The sequence below is a fragment of the Oncorhynchus mykiss genome, chromosome 11 (assembly GCF_057628025.1).
Source record: "Oncorhynchus mykiss isolate SJ-2025 chromosome 11, ASM5762802v1, whole genome shotgun sequence".
NCBI classification, from domain to species: Eukaryota; Metazoa; Chordata; class Actinopteri; order Salmoniformes; family Salmonidae; genus Oncorhynchus; species Oncorhynchus mykiss.
Window position 1 is genome coordinate 58,844,199 of NC_143032.1, and position 21,589 is coordinate 58,865,787.

At 41.8% G+C, this 21,589-nt stretch overlaps 1 protein-coding gene across 4 annotated transcripts in view; it reads right to left on the minus strand.

Annotated features, from left to right (window-relative positions):
- The window catches only part of LOC110536030 (PDZ and LIM domain protein 2), a 59,799-nt gene that overhangs the window by 37,016 nt on the left and 1,194 nt on the right, over positions 1 to 21,589 (minus strand). For 2 of the 4 annotated variants that reach the window (XM_021621528.3, XM_021621530.3), the window contains exon 2: positions 5,306 to 5,426. In XM_021621528.3, coding sequence (XP_021477203.1) covers positions 5,306 to 5,398 — 93 coding nt within the window. In that variant the 5' untranslated portion in view covers positions 5,399 to 5,426. Of the gene's footprint in view, positions 1 to 5,305; positions 5,427 to 13,799; positions 13,880 to 21,589 lie in introns of those variants that run through there. The other 2 variants (XM_021621529.3, XM_090190637.1) reach the window with 2 other exon arrangements.

Consider the following 21,589-nt stretch of genomic DNA (forward strand, 5'->3'; position numbering starts at 1 on the left):
CCTGAACGAAAGGCTGCATATCTTATGAGTGTTGGACTATTTGTCAAGGGCTGACAGATGTGAACGGTCATGATTGTAATAACAGCCAGGCCTCATGTGGCTGTTGTGAAGAGATGGGTTGTTTCTCAGTTTGCCTTTCAGGTGTCAATCAGGTCTTGCAGGACTTTAGCAAGTGATTCTAATGTTTATTGCAACCAAAATGTAAGACACAACGGCCCATCATGCACCTGGAACACCTCAACAGTGAGGATTTATGACAACCGGAGGGAAAAGTAATCAGTGGGACAGTACTGGAGCTGTGGGGTTGACTACTCTGGCCTAACCTTTGATGCCAGCCCCCCATGTCAAGGCCAATGGGGTCTACTGCCTGCATTAGGGGGAATTCCAGCCTAATGGAAGGGTACATCCATTTGAATTCAATACCTTTGACAGCATCTCTTGATTTAAAGAAACATTTCCCATACATGTCTGCTCATGAAGTGGTCAGAAAGTGACTTGTTGGACCTGAATGCCAAAACATAAAATCAGTAAACTCTTCAAGCAGTGTGTGTTTGTGTGTAAACTAGACATCACATTCTTGCTTTCTGTCCTCCTTGCCTCTCCTTAAAAACTGCATTGGAGCCTGAGGGGAGGAACCTTCACTCCTCTCCCCCAAATGTGCTTTGAGAGAGTTGAGGAATGGAGGAAACAAGGGGAGAATCTCAATTTCATTTCCTTCATTCCTCACTTCTCAAAACCCATTGGATAAGAAGGCGAGAGGGGAGGGACCTCTGACCTTCTTATCCAAATGGGTTTTGAGAAGGATGAGGAGAGAGGATGCAATGAATCAAGGAAATGCAATTGAGGACAGAGGAAGCAAGTATTTGACAGCTATTTTTTGGGGACAGTGCCAGACAATGAATTACTGAGCGAACATAATATCCACTGCCTGTCCAGAAACAACCCCTAGCCTACTGCCCAGAGGAATTGATAGGTGGTGACATGGTGAGAGGTCCAGGCTTGGTGCAATTTTGGCAGTATTGCTTAATCCTGTCCAATTCTCTCATATTTCTACAAGTGTTTAGGGGTTGTCTGGACAGGACCCCACAACCTCCAGGTGTGTGGTGGACCTACAGCACTACACTTGAGGCATTGGTTGGATGTTTAATTCCTTTGATACACACACACACACACACAGATTTGCACAGGTGTATGCTGGACACACCCATGGCACCCGATCAGACAGGTCTGGCTAGCTGAGGACCTACTGTAAACAGTGCAAGGATACATTTACATGGCTACTATTCACACCTTTGCTTCATTCCAGCTAGTTAGATCTGCAACTCACTAACAAACTATAAGCAAGGGCATATCTCTAGTCTAGCAATATATACACTGTTTGGGCTGTATAGCATCATTTAATAAGATTACCCATGGTTAGCTAGATAGCTGGGATATATCAGTCAGCTAACCATTTACAGTAACAGTTCATTAATAAGTCAATACACCCTCAATTGTATGCAGAAATTGAGAAATCTGCCCTCATCTTGGCACTGGTTGGGCAGCCATTAATCAATTAATTCATAGATAGATGCATAGAACTGCATTAGAAGGGTGACCACCTACTTTGAAAGAACAGGAGGTGTTGGCTGTGCACTTGACCAGGCATTCCACATTTAACCACACCCACATTTGAACATCAAAATATCAGGTTGGTTTTACATGCAATTATATATAATTGCATGTAAAACCAAAACCATATATATTAAAAACACAGCGTACCAGTCAAAATTTTGGACACACCACATCTTTACGTTTACTACATTGTAGAATAATAGTGAAGACATAAAAATTAGGGGGAAAAAAACCCCACACATATGGAATCATGTAGTACCTAAAAAAAAAAAAAAAATAAAGAATATATATACACACATATATACACACACACACACACACACACACACACACACACACACACACACACACACATATATATAAATAAAAGTGAAGAATCTCAAATATATTTTGATTAACAAAGTAGCCACCCTTTGCCTTGATGGCAGCTTTGCACACTCTTAGCATTCTCTCAACCAGCTTCATGAAGTAGTCACCTGGAATGCGTTCAACAGTCTTGAAGGAGTTCCCACATATGCTAAGCAGTGTTGGCTTCTTTTCCTTCTATAAAAGAGACTTGGTCGTTCCAAACTTCTTCCATTTAGGAATTATGGAGGCCACTGTGTTCTCGGGGACCTTCAATGCTGCAGAAATGTTTAAGTATCCTTCTCCAGATCTGTGCCTTGACACAAATTCTGTCTGGGAGCTCTATGGGCAATTCCTTTAACCTCATAGTGTGTTTCTTTTTCTCTGACATGCACTGTCAACTGTGGGACCTTATATAGACAGGTGTGCGACTTTCCAAATCATGTCCAACAATTGAATTTCCCACAGGTGGACTCTAGTCAAGTTGTTGTAACATCGCAAGGATGCTCAATGGAAACCGGATGCACCAGAGCTCAATTTCGAGTCTCATAGCAAAGAGTCTGAATATTTATAGAATGTATTCTGTTGTTCTATTTTAATACATTTTACAAACAATTCTAAAAGTCTGTTTTCGATATGTCATTATTGGGTATTGTGTGTAGATTGATGAGGAAGAAAATATATTTTATCAATGTTATAATAAGGCTGTAAAGTAACAAAATGTGGAAAAAGTCAAGGGGTCTGAATATTTTCTGAATGCACTGTATGATAAAACAGTATAATATATGTAAGGAAAGAAATGTAGTGTTTTATGTCATACGAATTTTGCCAAATCTGTGAAGACTCGAAGCACGAGAAATTAGTTGAATCAAAACTATACATCTCGTACTCATGAAAAAAAAAAAAGACTTAAATATTATGAATGACTTTGTAACAGCTCCAAACAGTTGTTCACTAGTTTAGAAAAGAAGAAAAGGCCCATTTGTTGTAACTTGGACCCTCATCATGTGAGATGTTTGTGTTGTGCCCACCATTGGTTAAAATACATGTTCTTGAATACAGGGTGTGTGTCATTTCAAAAAATGTAAATATTATTCATAGAATGGACCTATCCCTTCAGATGAAGTTAACGTCATGCTGCTCAAGTACAGTGAAATACCTTTCTTAAAAGTTCTAAACCCAACAATGCAGTAATAAATAACTAAATGTAACACAAGACATACCCATTTTGCTGGTATACCATTGAAACTTTCAATAGGTTTCCCCATGGAAGATTGACAGTGTAATTTAAAAACAGACATACCCATTCAAGTCAACATTCTCTGATGTGTGGATCTTCTTTGTAGTACCATTTCAGAGTTAAAATCTAAATTGTATTCACCAGCCAAAACATGACACCCACCCTGTATTCAAGAGCGTGTTGTGTTTCAACCGATGGCGGGCACCACACAAACACATCAGATGATGGAAAATTAGGGCCTAAGCTACAACATATGAAGAAAAAAAAAAATAGTTTACGTGTTTAGGGAATTTAACAAATATTATAGAAATTAAATAGTTTAACAACCCTGTTTGTAAGCTTGTAAAGTTCTATATCAATCTGAACTGTTTATGTCACATGGTAGGGGTATGCAAAAATAGGTCAACTTTATCGCTTGAATGTTTTGGCATTCAGGTCCAAAAAGTCACTTTCTGAGCGCTTCCACAAAGGCAAATATATGAATGGGAATGTTTGTTAAAATCAAAAGGGGTGCTATCAAAAATGGAATGAATTCAAATGGATTTACCAGGAACAAAAACACACCAGCAAACACTCAACCATACAAAACCCAAATGAGGAGATTAACTCGGGAGTATTGAGCACTTGTGAACAACGGAGAACAGCCCAACTTTTGCGATCGACAAGGCTGGCGCACAATTAAAGACAGAAATAGGGGAGAAAAGAAAACCAATCAGTGAAGAGAAGAGGCCGCCTTCATAAATCTCCAGCAGAAACATGGAAGACTGCAGAGAGAATGACAGGCAACAGGGCGTTTGTCCATTTTGCAAAGCAAGAGGGTAGAGGTGCCATGTCTGAGGGTCCACTCGAGTGGCAATTACGTGTTGCTGTGGCAACCCACAATGGTGCCTGCCTTTTCTGATCAGGGCACGCTTCAATTCACATAAACTAAGGATGCAGCTTTCTCAGGGGCTATGCCCGACAGAAAAAGGGGCAAGCTCTCTATTCAGGCCAACAGGACGGGAAAAGGAGGGGCCATCCATGTTGTTTCAGTGCCAAGACGCAACCACTTCAGACAGACCAAAGCCATAGCTACATAACCAGAGAGGGAGGGGAAATCCTGCTTCTCCAATAGGTTTGACAACCACTTTCACTGATGAGGTCTCCCTCCTCAGCATGGGTCCCCGTTTCTTTTAAGTGACTGTTTGATAGTTGAGACAATTCCCTGTGTTTCCTGCATGCTGGTGTTGTTGACTACATGTTTGACTAGAGCGAGGAAATTATAAGGAATGCCCATCGTCACAAGAAAGTAGCTATTAAATGGGCTGACAAATTATGCCTTTGAAGTCAACAACAGTACCCCAAAAACACTTGCATTAAAAGGTTTGAGGAATGATAGAGAATTCCGTGGTAGTGAGGAATCAGGATGTGCAGTGGGCAGAGTGGCTGTGGCAGGCAGGGAGCAGTGTGTCTGGGTTTCAGAGTGGCTGTGGCAGGCAGGGAGGGAGCAGTCTGCCCTGGGCTTCAGAGTGGCTGTGGCAGGCAGGGAGGGAGCAGTCTGCCCTGGGTTTCAGAGTGGCTGTGGCAGGCAGGGAGCAGTCTGCCCTGGGTTTCAGAGTGGCTGTGGCAGGCAGGGAGGGAGCAGTCTGCCCTGGGTTTCAGAGTGGCTGTGGCAGGCAGGGAGCAGTCTGCCCTGGGCTTCAGAGTGGCTGTGGCAGGCAGGGAGCAGTCTGCCCTGGGCTTCAGAGTGGCTGTGGCAGGCAGGGAGCAGTCTGCCCTGGGCTTCAGAGTGGCTGTGGCATGGAGTCTGCCCTGGATTTTCTGATTTGTTTTCAGAGGAGAACGATATGCTAATGTCCTCCCTTCTACAGCTCCTTCTTCCTGTTGCTTCACAATGGTCTGACACACACCACCCCCCCCCCCCCCCGGTTTCCTCCTGATGTAGCCTTCATTCCAATCTGACTAAATACAGTAGTCAAGGAAACAGGTAGAAAGCAGCCAATGAAGATAAACAATGAGAGGAGCAGAGAAGTACAGCAGAGACTGAGGAAGTGGAGTTGGCATGCCATGTTTTGCTTTACAGAGGATAGGGTGTGACAGACTAGCAGTAAGGTCATTAGCAATTACCTTGGAAATGGTTATCGCCTTCTTGAAGTCCCTTCCTCCGTATATTCTAAACCCCCATGGAGATGGACCAATCAGGTTCACTGTCAGCGCCATCACGTGACCAGAGGTTGCCACCTACTGCCTGTTCCAACCCGAGAGAGAGAAAGAGAGGAGACGTGAGAACTGCTGTCACCTGACTTCCACTTAACATAACATTGTGTAACCACATCTAAAAGGAATGGAAGGAATCTGAAACCCAAAAGGCACATGACTGACATTGTTCAAGTTCCTGCAAACCAACAGTTTCAATAAATCTGTAAAATATCCTTATAAAAAAATAAAAATAATAACATAGCAAAATGTGGTATCTTACCACAGGATACAAATCAAGTCAAACATTTCTGTTCAGTAGATCCACAGATATCTAATTTACGTTTCACCATGGACTTATTTCCATCTTATTTTAAAAGGGATCATAGCACAGGATGCTGCCCTTTCCCTTAGGAAGTGTGGTTTACGGTATGTCAATGCATCTAATGGGTACATAACTCCATGCCCTTCTCATGCACAACATTACTGTAGTGTTTATCATTTGCACATGTGTTTATGTTGAGACAGTGACAGCTCCCTCTCCTTTGTGATTCATGCTGTGTTGAGAAACAGCAGGGGTTCAAATTTTAGAACCCAGTTCCTACATTTTAATATAAAAATGTATTTTATCAAAACAAAACTAGGCTACATTTTATCTCTGGGACCCTCGGGATGACAAATCAGAGCAATATCAAGTACATTGAATATAAGTGAATGTATCAAACCAGTTGCCATGATAAGTTTGTTGTTATGCACTCAAACAATGGATTGGTATTTTTTTTTCACCTTAATAGCTACTGTAAATTGGACAGTGCTGTTAGCTTAAATTCTTGTTGATCTTTCTACCCATAAGACATGTCTATATCCTGAGAAAGTCACTTACAATGTCATGCTAATTACATTAGTGCACGTTAGCTCACCTTTCCCGGTGGAAGGACATAGATCCCATAAAGGTTAAAAGTTAATTTGTGGAATTTCTTTCCTTCTTAATGCGTTTGAGCAAATCAGTTGTGTTGTGACAAGGTAGGCGTGGTATACAGAAGATATCCCTATTTGGTAAAAGTCCATATTATGGCAAGAACAGCTCAAATAAGCAAAGAGAAACGGCAGTCCATCATTACTTTAACACTTGAAGGTCAGTCAATACAGAACATTTTAAAGAGCTTTGAAAGTTTAAGTGCAGTTGGAAAAACCATCAGGCGCTATGATGAAATGGGCTCTGAGGACCACCAGAGGAAAGGAAGACCTAGTCTGCTGCAGAGGATAAGTTCATTACTGTTAACTACACCTCAGAAATTGCAGCCCAAATAAATGCGTCAGAGTTCAAGTAACAGACACATCTCAACTGTTCAGAGGAGACTGCATGAATCCAGCCTTCATGGTTGAATTGCTGCAAAGAAACCACTAAAAGGACACCAATAATAAGAAGAGACTTGCTTGGGCCAAGAAACACAAGCAATGGACATTAGACCGGTGGAAATCTGTCCTTTGGTCTGATGACTTCAAATGTGAGATTTTTGGTTACAACCACCTTGTCTTTGTGAGTCGCAGAGTAGGTGCACATATCTCCGCATATGTGATTCCCACCGTCAAGTATGGAAGTGGTGTGATGGTGTGGGGTGCTTTGCTGGTAACAGTCAGTGATTTATTTAGAATTCAAGGCACACTTAACCAGCACAGCGATACACCAGCCCATCTGGTTTGCGATTAGTGGGACTATCATTTGTTTTTCAACAGGACAATGACCCAACACATCTCCAGGCAGTGTGAGGGCTATTTGACCAAGAAGGAGAGTGAGGGAGTGCTGCGTCAGATGACCTCCACAATCACCTGACCTCGACCCAATTGAGATGGTTTGGGATGAGTTGGACCGCCAAGTGAATTATATGTGGGAACTCCAAGACTGTTGGAAAAGCATTCCAGTTGAATTTGGTTGAGAGAATGCCAAGAGCGTGCAAAGCTGTCAAGGCAAAGGGTGGCTACTTTAACAAATCTAAAATATATTTTGATTTGTTTAACACTTTTTGTTTACTACGTGATTCCATGTGTAATTTCATAGATTTGATGTCTTCACTATTATTTTACAACGTAGAAAATAGTAAAACTGGTACTGTGTGGGCACACACACACACATTTTTTGCCTGTTTATTTTGGCATTAATATGTGTCACAGTGCTTTCTGTGGTGGGGCAGCCAACGGAAAATACGGAGTGTAGGGGTTGGTAATGTTCTCTAGTCGCAACGTGATTGGCCCAGTGTTCTGTCACTCATGGGGACACTACGTCGCCGCAGAATCTACAGGGAGAGCTCAAAAAAGCAAGCCCCTTGGGTGCTGCCACAGAATTAGATTGGAAGTGCCCATTCAAGAAGGCTCAACGTTATTGCACACATATAAAATTGTCAAATCACGTTTTATATATATATCTACCGTAGCTGTGATTGGACTGATCATCTCAACATCATACTTTCAAAATCTTAGCTAAACAAGCAGTCATCATGAATCAAGCCTATAATCTACTGGCAAATCCTTTTTCATCCTTATCATATGAAGAGAAATCACAGATAAAACATATTGGTGCTCATCAGCCAAACATTACACAACAAGTTGGAAATCAAATTCAACAAGGAGTGGTTGGGAAGGAATCAATCAGTGGATAACTGCAAGCGCTGCAAAGCAATCACTAGCCTGCTAGTCAGTGGTTTGGGTGTGTGGTCCAAGTCTGGGTTTAAGGGGCTCTTTTCCAAGCTTAAAAAGGATAAACATTCACATGCCATAAAAAGGTTGAATACATTGACCAGTCTGTTAATCCAGCATAACTTCCGCCGCATTCAAAACAACAGGAAAGTCGGAAATCTTAGACTTCAGTGAATTCAAGACAACTGGGAACTTGGGGGGGGGGGGGGAGCCCCGTCTGGGAAAATATGCTTTGAACGGTCGTCCAACTCGGAATTCCAAGTTGGGAACTCGGGCCTCATTCTACAGCGTCGACCTGAAGATCACGGATGTCTTGATTCAACAAAGTTTTTTTTTCCAGGTTCCAAGTAGTCTTGAAAGCACCATGAATCCAGAGAACGCCAGACTTTGATGACAAAATGTGCCCGCAAGAAGGACCGCCGTGCCACCTACCTGTTAAATTGAGCACAGTACAACAAGGTGAGTCCAAAAATGTCTTGAATGCTGCTGCATAAATGACTTAATATGCCAGGGAGATATGTATACTGTAAATAAGAAAGTATTACTAAGTGTATGTTGTGTCGTAAGCTGTTAGTAGCCCATGTGTCTCCCCCTAATAAATTTGTCCCCCCTCATAACTTAGTCTACTGTTTTGACTTGGTGGTGCACATGTAGCCTATTTTAGAGAAATGAAATCATTGGATATTCTAAGAGCATTCATTGTCTCCTTATATGCCCCCTTTATTTATCCTGCGGTTCGAACTTGGTGTACAGGGAGAGTACTGTAAGAATGGCCCATGTTCTGAATTCTGTCGCTGCACATTTAAAAATAACAAATAGTTATATAGACTGCATCCATCATAAAAGGCAGTAAATGTTTTGCTCCCAGACAAGACTCCGCTGACTGCCAGGTGTAGCGGTTTTAAGGAGTCACTCCATGGTGCTGAAAAGAAAGCTCTGCTGTTGGGACAGCTTTATGTAGGCCCTTACAGTTTGTGGGCACCGTTTGTCACCATTATAGTGCAATTAATGTATTGTTGTGCAGTGCCTTTGCTGGCAAGCATCAACATTTTTTTGGGGGGGGGCTTGCCACACCAAGCTGAAAGCAACCTAAATTGCATAACATCGAGTTAAATATAGAAAAGAAAGCATGCTCAGTCTTGCAAATACTTGTCTTGTGTAATTAGGAAGTTATTGTGTTCAAGTCCCTGTTGAAATCTGTTCCGTATACAGCCACAGAGAGTTGGAGTGGACTTGTGACTAAACATGTTTGACCCAGAAACAAAATGCGGACAAATCCTACATCAAAAGGCTGACGTTACCCAATTCTGGATTCAGAAGTCATTATGCAACTATATAGCATTACTGTGTATGTAGGAATTTGAAATGAAACATACTTGGACATATCAACATCTGAACCTTGGCACACCATGTGGCAACCTTCCTAATCTTATGTCTAGCAGGACTGAAGGAACAACTGATCGGTGGAGAACGCAGATGGATGTCGTCCCTGGTCTTAAATCTTCCTGGAAATATGATCTGTCTAGTTCCATATACCATAGTGTTACAATTGAGGTAGTCATCTATCTTTAGGAGCCAAGGCTGGTTCCACAGTCACCCAGGCAGAAGCATAGCAGACAGTGAACCCAGTCAGTCAGGATCTGGGACATCTCTCCCTCCTTAAACTGGCCCATTTCAGCCATCTACAGCTGTCTGTACATTCCACAAGGTTTTGGGACAAGCAGCACTAACCAACCCAGTCATTAGCACAGTCAGGCAGTTAGTGGGGTTACCAGGCTCGCCATCATTTACAGGCCTTAATTGCTGTGGCCATGAGGAACAACCGAGGCCCCTGCTGTTGTTCCTGCTGTAGTCCCTGGGGACAGACACTAATGTTCCCAGCCTCTGGGCTGTTGAATTAGTCCAAAGGACCAGGATCAGCAGCTCTCCCACTGGAGCCATTATCAACAGGGCACAGCGCTAATTTAGTGTTAATGGACCGACTTCTCTGTAAAACTGCTTGCTATTGGCAGCGTAACTGCTTGCTATTGGTCATCGCTGTTTGCTATTGGTATAGTCTGTCAGTTAGATCAGTTGAGGTGAACGTGAGCTATTGACCTGAAATTCTGTTGTTGGTAAACAGATCATTACAGTAATATAGTTACACTTCAGGTGTTAACCCCATCAGTCCAGAGACTGATTTATCTGCATGTCCAGCCCTTATATTTAGCCACACAATGAAGTTTTTTACCATTTAAATGTTTAGGACAACCAGGGCTACAAGTAGAAAACAAAAGGCTATAAAAAACAGCTGCTTTCAAGAGGTTTATTGACAAATAAGGGCTGCCAAAGCAAAAACCTGATAAAAAGGAATGTATAGGAATGCTGTAGTACAGATATTGTTTGCCGAATGGGAAATTAATATCCAACTAGTCAGTGACAACTGTGTGGAGTTGAGTGACAGAAACTATAAGCTTCTAACAGTTTTAGACACTATGTCCTGTGGTTTATGTAGAAGAACCCCTTCTCTTCAAAACACTCGTGTAGCTTGAGCATCATAGAGCAAAACATGTTACATGTGCGTGTTTGTGAGGGTCTCAGCTTTCCATAAGTAGCTTTTAATAGTTTGTAGCGCAAAATCAAATCGGACTCTACAATGGGGCATGCAACAACATTTTTTTGGGGGGAGGGGGGGGGGGTGGGGGGGGGGTGGCTTGCCACACCAGGATTTAAAACGCCAAAATCACCAGTGGAGGGCTCAATGAATACAACTTCACTTAACTGGGCTGTATTCAGACTTTCATTCTGTCCTCTCATTCCGAGAGTTACGGTATTACCGGCTTAGTACACACGGGGATGCCAAAAACACACACAAAAAAAAATGTTGGCAGTCTTACCAGAATGTTAACAAAATTAGTACAAGTAATAGCAAATTTCTGGATGCTTCAAGCTAAATATGCAAACGAGCACAAAATGAAAATAAACAAAAATTGCAAAGACAGGCAATCCAGCTCATAAAGTTAAACATATATATAGGTAGGAGCTACCGAATGTGATTTTTGGCGAGGTTGGACATTTACAAGCGAATGTAAACGAGAGACATTGGGCAAATTGACATGACTGAAGGAAGAACAGTACTGGATCTGGACCAGCATGTGTAAACACGGTGTCTGTTGCGTCTTGCGTCGCTAGGGCAACAGGCATCCCTGCTCTGCTCAGAAAAGAAAGGGGAGAAGCAGACGGACAAAACCAGAGGAGAAAAAAAAAAAAAACACAAGGAAATCAAAAGATTGGATGAGTTATCGGTACTGCTGCCACTGCAAAGGGCTTTGACTTATCAAACACTGCAAAAAGTGTACAATATTCTTCACCTAATTAAAACAAGCTACTTACTCGGATAAGTAGCATGTTAAATTTAGGGGTCGCGTTAATACAGAATAATTTGTTTTTCATTGAGGAAAAAAAATATAAAAACGCATAGGCAATACCTTGCTGCGTTTTGTAAATGCAGCTCTAAAATGCTTCTTATTGTCATTTTTGTTCCGCATCAGCCTCATTTTGTGCTTGTGTTGCACTTCACTCAGATGAGAATTCAAGAACGGGCATTCTATCAGCAGACGGTAGTGATCAGTGTAGCTACTTTTCTCAGTGTAGCCAGCCTACTTTTCTCCAGTAAAATGCAAGATTAACTTTAAGCAAAACATTAGGAAATGTAGCTGGCTACATTCTTTCCATGATAAAGCTTCCCGAGACAGTTTCTGCAGAAATTCTTCTGTTGTGCAAACCCACAGTTCCATCAGCTGTCCGGGTGGCTGGTCTCAGACTATCCCGCAGGTGTAGAAGCTGAATGTGGAGGTCCTAAGCTGGCGTGGACACACGTGGTCTGTGATGGGGAGGCCGGTTGAACGTACTGCCAAATTCTCTGAAATGACGTTGGAGACGGCTTATAGTAAAGAAATTAACATTCAATTCTCTGGCAACAGCTCTGGCAGACATTCCTTCAGTCAGCATGCCAATTGCACACTCCCTCAACTTGAGACATAGCATTTTATTGTCCCCAGCACAAGGTGAACCTGTGTAATGATCATGCTGTTTAATACATTTCTTGATATGCTAAACCTGTCAGGAGGATGGGTTATCTTGGCAAAGGAGAAATTATAACAGGGATGTAAAAAAAAATTTAAAAGTGTGCAAAACATTTGAGAGAAATAAGCTTTTTGTGCGTATGGAACATTTTTGGAAACTTATTTATGCTCATGAAATATGGGACCAACACTTTATATGTTGCGTTTATATTTTTGTACATTATGAAGTTTATCGTAGTCCCCCAGAACAGTTGAACCAGTCACGTGTTTCTTTGTAAATAGCACGATGGGAGAAAGCAGGAGCAGGTGTATAGACAGGGGTCACGTTTTATATTGAAAGTCTTTTTTTGTTGTTGCTTCAATTGAGTGACTATAGTCGCCATCAAAGAAAATACAGTCGGCAGAAAATAACTTAATTTTCATCAGATGACAGAGGTACAACGGTACTTGGCTGGGAGCCACACAGGTAAAGGAGCTTACAATGAAAAATCAAGGTGTTCTTTGAAAAAAAAATTATGCATGGCCATCATATTTCTAAATGTAGTTTGCTGATGTCAACGTTGTAAACAGAGTGCCTCATGGTGGCAGTGGGGTTATAGTACGGACAGGCATAAGCTACGGACAATGAACACAATTGCATTTTGAATGCACAGAGATATAAATATCGTGCCATCACCTCATGTTTCAGCATGATGCAAGGATTTGTACACAATTCCTGGATGCTGAAAATGTCCCAGTTCTTCCATGGCCTGCATACTCACCACCCATTGAGCATGTTTAGGATGCTCTGGATTGACGTGTACAACAGCGTGTTCCAGTTCCCACCAATATCTAGCAACTTCGCACAGCCATTAAAAGAGGAGTGGGACAACATTCCACAATCAACAGCCTGATCAACTCTATGTGAAGGAGATTTGACGCGCTGCATGAGGCAAGTGGTGGTCACACCAGATACTGACTAGTTGTTTTCTGATCCACGCCCCTACCTTTTTTTAAGGTATATGACCAACAGACGCATATCTGTATTCCCAATCATGTTAAATCCATAGATAAGGGCCTAATGAATTGATTTAAATTGACCAATTCCCTTATGAACTGTAACTGTTGCATGTTGTGCTTATATTTTGTTCAGTAAAAATAAATGACAGATTAAACCATACTGTGGCTATTTCCAAATACCCTAGCCTACTCTACAGACGTTTTTGTAAATAGACCTGAACCCGAGCCCCTTAGGGATCTGCCCAAGTCTCACAAACACCACTCTAGCTCAGCCCCTGTTAATCACACAGACTTATATTGAAGGAATAGACAAATCCAAATGGTATAACCCAGAAGTCTAGCTCTAAAACAATGTCTAAAAGGGTTAGTAGTCCAAATCACACCAGCTTTAAGAGGGTTAAAAAAAAAAAAAACTGTGGATTATTTTATTCTGGTGCCATCTCCCTGCATTGGCGGTGCAATAAAAAGCACCCACACTATAGGGAAGAATTAAAGTAACGAAGTAATACATCTGGCTCACATGTCTTCACTCATCAGGTAAACAGAAGTTCATGATTAATTGGTCGTTCGAATCCCTGAGCAGACTAGGTGAAAAATCTGTCGGTGTGTCCTGTAAGTCACTCTGGATAAGAGAATCTGCTAAATGACTCAAAGGTAAATGTACTTACAGTAGGAAATAGAAACTGGTAGGTCCAGCGAGTCAAATTACCTCTCACTTCCGCTGTGCTACACCTGCCTACCAAATACCAGGGACATTTTATCAGCACTTTATATGCGGTATCATCCAGAGTTTCAGTTGTGAAATCTGGAGTCAAAGGTGAACGAAGCAATAATGAGTTTGATAAAGGCTGTGGAAATCAACTGCAGACAGACAGACAGACTTGAAGGCTGCATTCAGTTTCCAAGTGGGGAATGATCCATCTGAGAGTTAAAACGGTCATACTCAAATGAAAAGGCCCTTGTCATGTTTTTGAGTGAGCAGCCCCTAAGGGTAAAGGTAGGAGACACACACACACACACACACCAGAGTAGAACAGCTCAAGTATCTTGGTGTTGGCCTTCAGACTGTTCCTCACTGCTCAAACACAATGCATGTTGCCAGCAGTGTTCAACAGACAGGTAGATTAAAATCAATTAGCTTTAGCCACTGGTAAACCTGGGTTACTGACTGTACACTCCGTGACTAGCCTCTTCTATACACAACATGGAAACGCTTCCTAGTACACAACATAACACACAGGGGCAGGAGAGGGTCACTGCTGTCGACTTGGTAGAGAGAGATACAGGAGTGTCCACTGGTGGCACTGAGTCTGGGGCTTGGTCTTGGGATGGGAGTAACCTGGAGGCCAATTCACCACCACAAGTGCCATACCTTTGACACAATGCAACTTGTCTAAAGTACTCCCTCCCTGTGAATTCTTTGTTTACCGTCATTCAAAACTACGTAATTGTGAAAGTGGGTGTGGGTCCTGCTAAAACAGGTCTGTGATATCATCTACAGTTTAGCAGAACTAAGTATAGCAAGATAATGCTAACACACCTTTGGGTGAGTCTTTGGTTTCATGTGCACGTCACTAAACAATTATGCCAGGGTTTCTCTATTCTGATTGATGTGCTTTAAAGAGGAGTCTTGTTGGCTAGCACAGAGAAGATGCCAGGCCTGGATATGAACACGTCTGTTTATGCACCATGCTCAGCTCACACTCCTCACCTTTCCCCCTGGTTACTACAGAACCAGATTTGACACAGGCCTTTTTCCTGGAAGTCAGCGACAACATTCATTGGAGCAGAACTTTGTGCTAATGCAGAGGGAATGGCATAATTCAATCTGCAGATGTACTTCATCTCAACTTGCTTCTGGCTGAACTTTAATGCAGAGAAACACACATCCACTGCTGTGGTTGTAGCAGAATGGTCTGGGTATGATTCACACATGAACATTTCTCGCTTGTGGCAATTTAGCTCTGTGAACTTTCCATAGCCTTCGTGAATGTTCTTGTCTTGCTGATGCCCTGTAATGTTTAAGCACACTCCCTTTCGTGAGGAGGACTGTGGCTGATGGACACCCGTCCTGCCGCCTGCCCTGACACACACCCATTGAATAGAGAGAGGAATGCCATGGAAAGCTTCTCCCTGTGTCAAAAAGGAATTACATTCTCAACATTCTAACACTAATCACACGCAGTGACTTCATCAAGTAAAATTGCCATCACTAAGGTGATGAGGACATATCAAACAATAACAGAATAGATAAGAAAAGAATGGGGTGTTGCTGAAGGGAGATGAATGACTAAGATCTTCCTATGTTGTGTGAGACTTATATTACCATCTAATAGTGAGCTGCAGGTTACTCCCTCTTAAAAGGAAAACTTGACAGCGTTTATATATAGCCTAACATATCTCCAATACATCTCTGGAATTTCAATATCATTATGAATTTAACCTTCCACGCAAGGGACATCATTATTTTATCAAGGTTCTTTATATACCATCCTAAAAATGACCATGCCACATATCTGGCAGCTATTGTTACTACTGTACTTGGTACAGTAGCCATGGTTGTGTCAGTTGTGTGGCTTCAGAGTGCACAGGCTCCACTTCACACTCCCTCTCAACAGCATCATGTTACTGGTGTTATCACTATACAGATTGACTTCCTACAGCAATCAGACCCCCCTCACGGATCATATTAACTACTGCTGTACACACCTTTTCTATTTTTATACTGTCCATACACAGTGCTCTCAGTAATTATTGGGACAGCATTCATTTTTTTTGAGTCTGTACTCCAGAGCTTTGAAGTTATACAGTGACTAAGGAGTTAAAGTGCAGACTGTCAGCCTTCATTTGAGGATATTTTCATCCATATCGGGTGAACCGTTTAGAAACTAAAGCAGTTTTTGTAAATAGTCCCTCCATTTTAAAAGGGACCAAATGTATTGGGACACACATTTACTTATACAGTGGGGCAAAAAAGTATGTAGTCAGCCACCAATTGTGCAAGTTCTCCCACTTAAAAAGATGAGGCCTGTAATTTTCATCATAGGTACACTTCAACTATGACAGACAAAATTAGAAGAAAAAAAAAAAATCCAGAAAATCACATTGTAGGATTTTTTATGAATTTATTTGCAAATTATGGTGGAAAATAAGTAGGAGGGGGACTTGCTTCCATTCAGCCACAAGAGCATTAATGAGGTCGGGCGACCAGGCCTTGCTCACAGTCGGCGTTCCAATTCAGCCCAAAGGTGTTTGATGGGGTTGAGGTCAGGGCTATGTGCAGGCCAGTGAAGTTCTTCCACACCGATCTTGATAACCCATTTCTGTATGGACCTCACTTTATGCATGGTGGCATTGTCATGCTGAAACAGGAAAGGGCCTTCCCCAAACTGTTGCCACAAAGTTAGAAGCACAGAAACACCATTGCATGCTGTAGCATTAAGATTTCCCTTCGCTGGAACTAAGGGGCATAGCCCAAACCATGAAAAACAGCCCCAGACCATTATTCCACCTCCACCAAACTTTACAGTTGTCACTATTTTTTTCAAACAGGTAACATTCTCTTGACTGCCAGATGGTGAAGCGTGATTCATCACTCCAGAGAACGCTTTTCCACTGCTCCAGAGTCCAATGGTGGCAAGCTTTACACAGCTCCAGCTGACGCTTGGCATTACGCATGGTGATCTTAGGCTTGCATGCGGCTGCTCAGCCATGGAAACCCATTTCATGAAGCTCTTGATGAACAGTTATCGTGCGGATGTTGCTTCCAGAGGCAGTTTGGAAATCGGTAGTTAAAACCTCTTGATACTAGCCATCCCGGATCCGGGATCGTGAATTTAAAAACATTTAAATGAAAATTCAGTCATCAAAACGCCATACTTTTTTCCAAATTAACTCCATATTATCGACTGAAACATGGCAAACGTTGTTTAGAATCAATCCTCAAGGTGTTTTTCACATATCTCTTCGATGATATATCATTCGTGGATGTCTGGTTTCACCTCTGTATCAAACGGAAAAATACTTGCACCTGGCGTTTGCGCACCAATTTCGACGCAGGACACCAGTCGGACACCTGGCAAATGTAGTCTCTTATGGTCAATCTTCCAATGATATGCCTACAAATACGTCACAATGCTGCCGACACCTTGGGGAAACGGCAGAAAGTCTAAGCTCATTCCTGTCACATTCACAGCCATATAAGGAGACAATGGAAAACAGCGCCTCAGAAATTTAGCTCATTTCCTGTTTGAAGTTTCATCTTGGTTTCGCCTGTAGCATCAGTTCTGGGGCACTCACAGACAATATCTTTGCAGATTTGGAAACGTCAGTGTTTTCTTTCCAAAGCTGTCAATTATATGCATAGTCGAGCATCTTTTCGTGACAAATAATTGCGCTTAAAACAGGAACGTTTTTCATCCAAAAATTAAATACTGCCCCCAGAGGTTCAAGAGATTATTTTTTACGTGCTTCAGCGGTTCTGTTTTGTGTGCTTGTGTGGCCTACCACTTTGCGGCTGAGCCATTGTTGCCCCAAGACATTTCACAATAACAGCACTTACAGTTTGACCAGGGGAGCTCTAGTATGGCAGAAAATTGACGAACTGACTTGTTGGCAAGTTTGCACCCTATGACAGTGCCACGTTGCATCACTGAGCACTTCAGTGCAGGCCATTCTACTGCCAATGTTTTACTATGGAGATTGCATGGCTGTGTGTTCGATTGGAATACACCAGTCAGCAACGGATGTTGCTGAAATAATCGAATCCATGGCCATGGATTCAGCTTATAAATGTATTTGTTTCTGAAAGAAAAAAGTGCTTTTGTCCATTAAAATGACATCAAATTGATCAGAAATACAGTGTAGACATTGTTAATGTTGTAAATGACTACTGTAGCTGGAAAAGGCTGATTTATTATGGAAAATCTACATAGGCGCACAGAGGCCCATTGTCAGCAACCATCACTCCTGTGTTCCAATGGCACGTTGTTAGCTAATCCAAGTTGATCATTTTAAAAGGCTAATTGATCATTCGAAAACAATTTTGCAATTGGTAGCATAGCTGAAAACTATTGTTCTGATTAAAAAAGCTATAAAACTGGCCTTCTTTAGACTAGTTGAGTATATGGAGCATCAGCATTTGTAGGTTCGATTACAGGCTCAGAATGGTCAGAAACAAATACATTTCTTCTGAAACTCGTCAGTCTATTCTTGTTCTGAGAAATGAAGGCTATTCCATGTGAGAAATTGGCAAGAAACTGAAGATCTCGTACGACGCTGTGTACTACTCCCTTCACAAAACAGCATAAACCAGAATAGAAAGAGGAGTGGGAGGTTCCGGTGCACAATTGAGCAGGAGGACAAGTACATTATAGTGTCTAGTTTGAGAAACAGACGCCTCACCTGGCAGCTTCATTAAATAGTACCCGCAAAACACCGGTCTCAACGTCAACAGTGAAGAGGCGGCCAAGGCAGAGATGCAAAGTAAAAGCCGTAACTCAGACTGCGCGCCCCCCCCCCCCCCCCAAAAAGAGAGATTAAGATGGGCAAAAGAAGACAGACACTGGACAAAGGAACTCTGCCTAGAAGGACAGCTTCTTGGAGTCGCTTAATGGGTCTCTGTATGCGTTTCCAGCTACAAAAGTAATTTATAACATTAACAATGAATACATTGTATTACATGTATTTCTGATCAATTTGATGTTATTTTAAAAATGGACAAAAGAGGTGCTTTTCTTTCAAAAACAAGGACATTTATAAGGGACCCCAAACTTTTGAACGGTAGTATGTATGTACTAAAGTCGGAAGAATACATACACTTAGGTTGGAGCCATTAAAACTTATTTTTCAACCACTCCACAAATCTTGTTAACAAACTATAGTTTTGGCAAGTTGGTTAGGACATCAACTCTGTGCATGACACGTAATTTTCCCAACAATTGTTTACAGACAGACAGACTTATAATTCAATGTAATCACAATTCCAGTGGGTGAGAAGTTCACATACACTAAGTTGACTGCCTTTAAACAGCTTGGAAAATTCCAGAAAATGATTGTCATGGCTTTAGAAGCTTCTGATAGGCTAACTGACATCATTTGAGTCAATTGGAGGTATATCTGTGGATGCATTTCAAGGCCTAACTTCAAGCTCAGTTCCTCTTTGCTTGACATCATGGGAAACTCAAAAGAAATCAGCCAAGACCTCAGAAAAAAAGTTGTAGACCTCCACTAGTCTGGTTCATCCTTGGGAGCAATTTCCAAATGCCCGAAGGTACCACGTTCATCTGTACAAACAATAGTACGCAAGTATAAACACCATGGAAACCACGTAGCCATCATACCGCTCCGGAAAGAGACATGTTCTGTCTCCTAGAGATGAACGTACTTTGGTGTGAAAAGTGCAAATCAATCACAGAACAAAAGCAAAGGACCTTGTGAAGATGCTGGAGGAAACAGGTACAAAAGTATCTATATCCACAGTAAAACGAGTCCTACATCGACAAAACCTGAAAAGCCGCTCAGCAAGGAAGAAGCCACTGCTCCAAAACCGCCATAAAATAAACCAGACAACAGTTTGCAACTGCACATGGGGACAAAGATCGTGCTTTTTGGAGAAATGTCCTCTGGGATGAAACAAAAATAGAACTGTTTGGCCATAATGACCATCATTACGTTTGGAAGAAAAATGGGGATACTTGCAAGCCAAATAACACCATCCCAACCATGAAGCACGGGGTGGCAGCATCATGTTGTGGAGGTGCTTTGCTGTAGGAGGGACTGGTGCACTTCACAAAATAGATGGTATCATGAGGATGGAAAATTATGTGGATATATTGAAGCAACATCTCAAGACATCAGTCAGGAAGTTAAAGCTTGGTTGCAAATGGGTAATGACCCCAAGCATACTTCCAAAGTTGTGGCAAAATGGCTTAAGGACAACAATGTCAAGGTATTGAAGTGGCCATCACAAAGCCCTGACCTCAGTCCTATAGAAATTTGTGTGCAGAACAGAAAAAGCATGTGCGAGCAAGGAGGCTTTCAAACCTGACTCCGTTACACCAGCTCTGTCAGGAGGAATGGGCCTAACAGAAACGTTTGACCCAAGTTATTAAACAATTTAAAGGCAATGCTACCAAATACTAATTGAGTGTATGTAAACTTCTGACCCACTGGGAATGTGATGAAAGAAATAAAAGCTGAAATAATTCTACTATTATTCTGACATTTCACATTCTTAAAATAAAGTGGTGATCCTAACTGCCCTAAGACAGGGAATTTTTACTATTATTAAAATGTCAGGAATTGTGAAAAACTGAGTTTAATGCATTTGGCTAAGGTGTATGTCAACTTCCGACTTCAACTGTATGTATGTATGAAGATAAAACGCTATCCCAGACTCTGACAATGCTCATTCTGACATTCCTCATTTCTTATTGGTCTGTGTGTATGGTTGATGCGTTTCTAGATATTACTGCACTGTTGGAGCTAGAAACATCAGCATTTCGCTGCACCTGCAATAACGTCTGCAAATCTGTGTACGAGACCAATAAACTTTGATTTTAAGACTTCTGAACCACCGAGGAAGTCACAGGAAAATGTACCACTGCTTAGTCAAGTTGTTCACATGCACATTTGTTTTTTTAATATCCTGTTGCAACGACAAGTCTCCACAGCTCATTCAAAGTCTAAAGCCATCTCAGGCAGTGGTTTCACACACACAAGAAAATGCTAAGAAAGGAGAAACAGACCGAAAGACATGGCAATTGAAGTTTCAATTCAATAGAAATGTCTAAGTATTTAAAGGATGTCAACATGTGCCAGTCAGTCACCCAGTAACACTCTGAGAAAACCACAATGCTCGAAACAAGAGAACAAGCAACAGTGAAGCTTTCATCATACAAACTCCACCAGATTGCATCTGTATGTAACTTCCTCCAGAACTGCAACTTCATGCATGTTGCTTCTTGTGATTCAGGAGAAAAGCTCTACACAATAGAGCCTATAGCAAACATCATTCGTGTTGTTCATATAAAGAAAAAGAGAAATGGCCAAATATATATATAATGTTTCCACAGCAGCTAAATGAGATGGCTACTGTCCTACATTCTCCAAAAATGTAGGCTACTACTTGTCTGAAATTACTGTGGTCTGTTTTGTCCCTGGACTGTTTGTCTGTGAACTGTTTGTGCCATGGCCCTGCACACTAAGAACACCAGAACCATCAGGAAATAGACACAATTGAAAACAAGAGGGGAGGGGGGGGAGTTGGGGGCAGCAAGCACATGAAAGGTTGCAGAGAACAAACACAATGGAGAGTTACAGGTACAGTGCAAACACCAGGGAGTGGGAATGGGGCAGGGGGTTTGAGTGGGGCTTGGGTTGAGAGCAACAGTCCTGGGAAACACTTCCACCTTTAATTAAATCTACCAGTGTTAGTGTGTTTTTTTTTTTTTTTTAC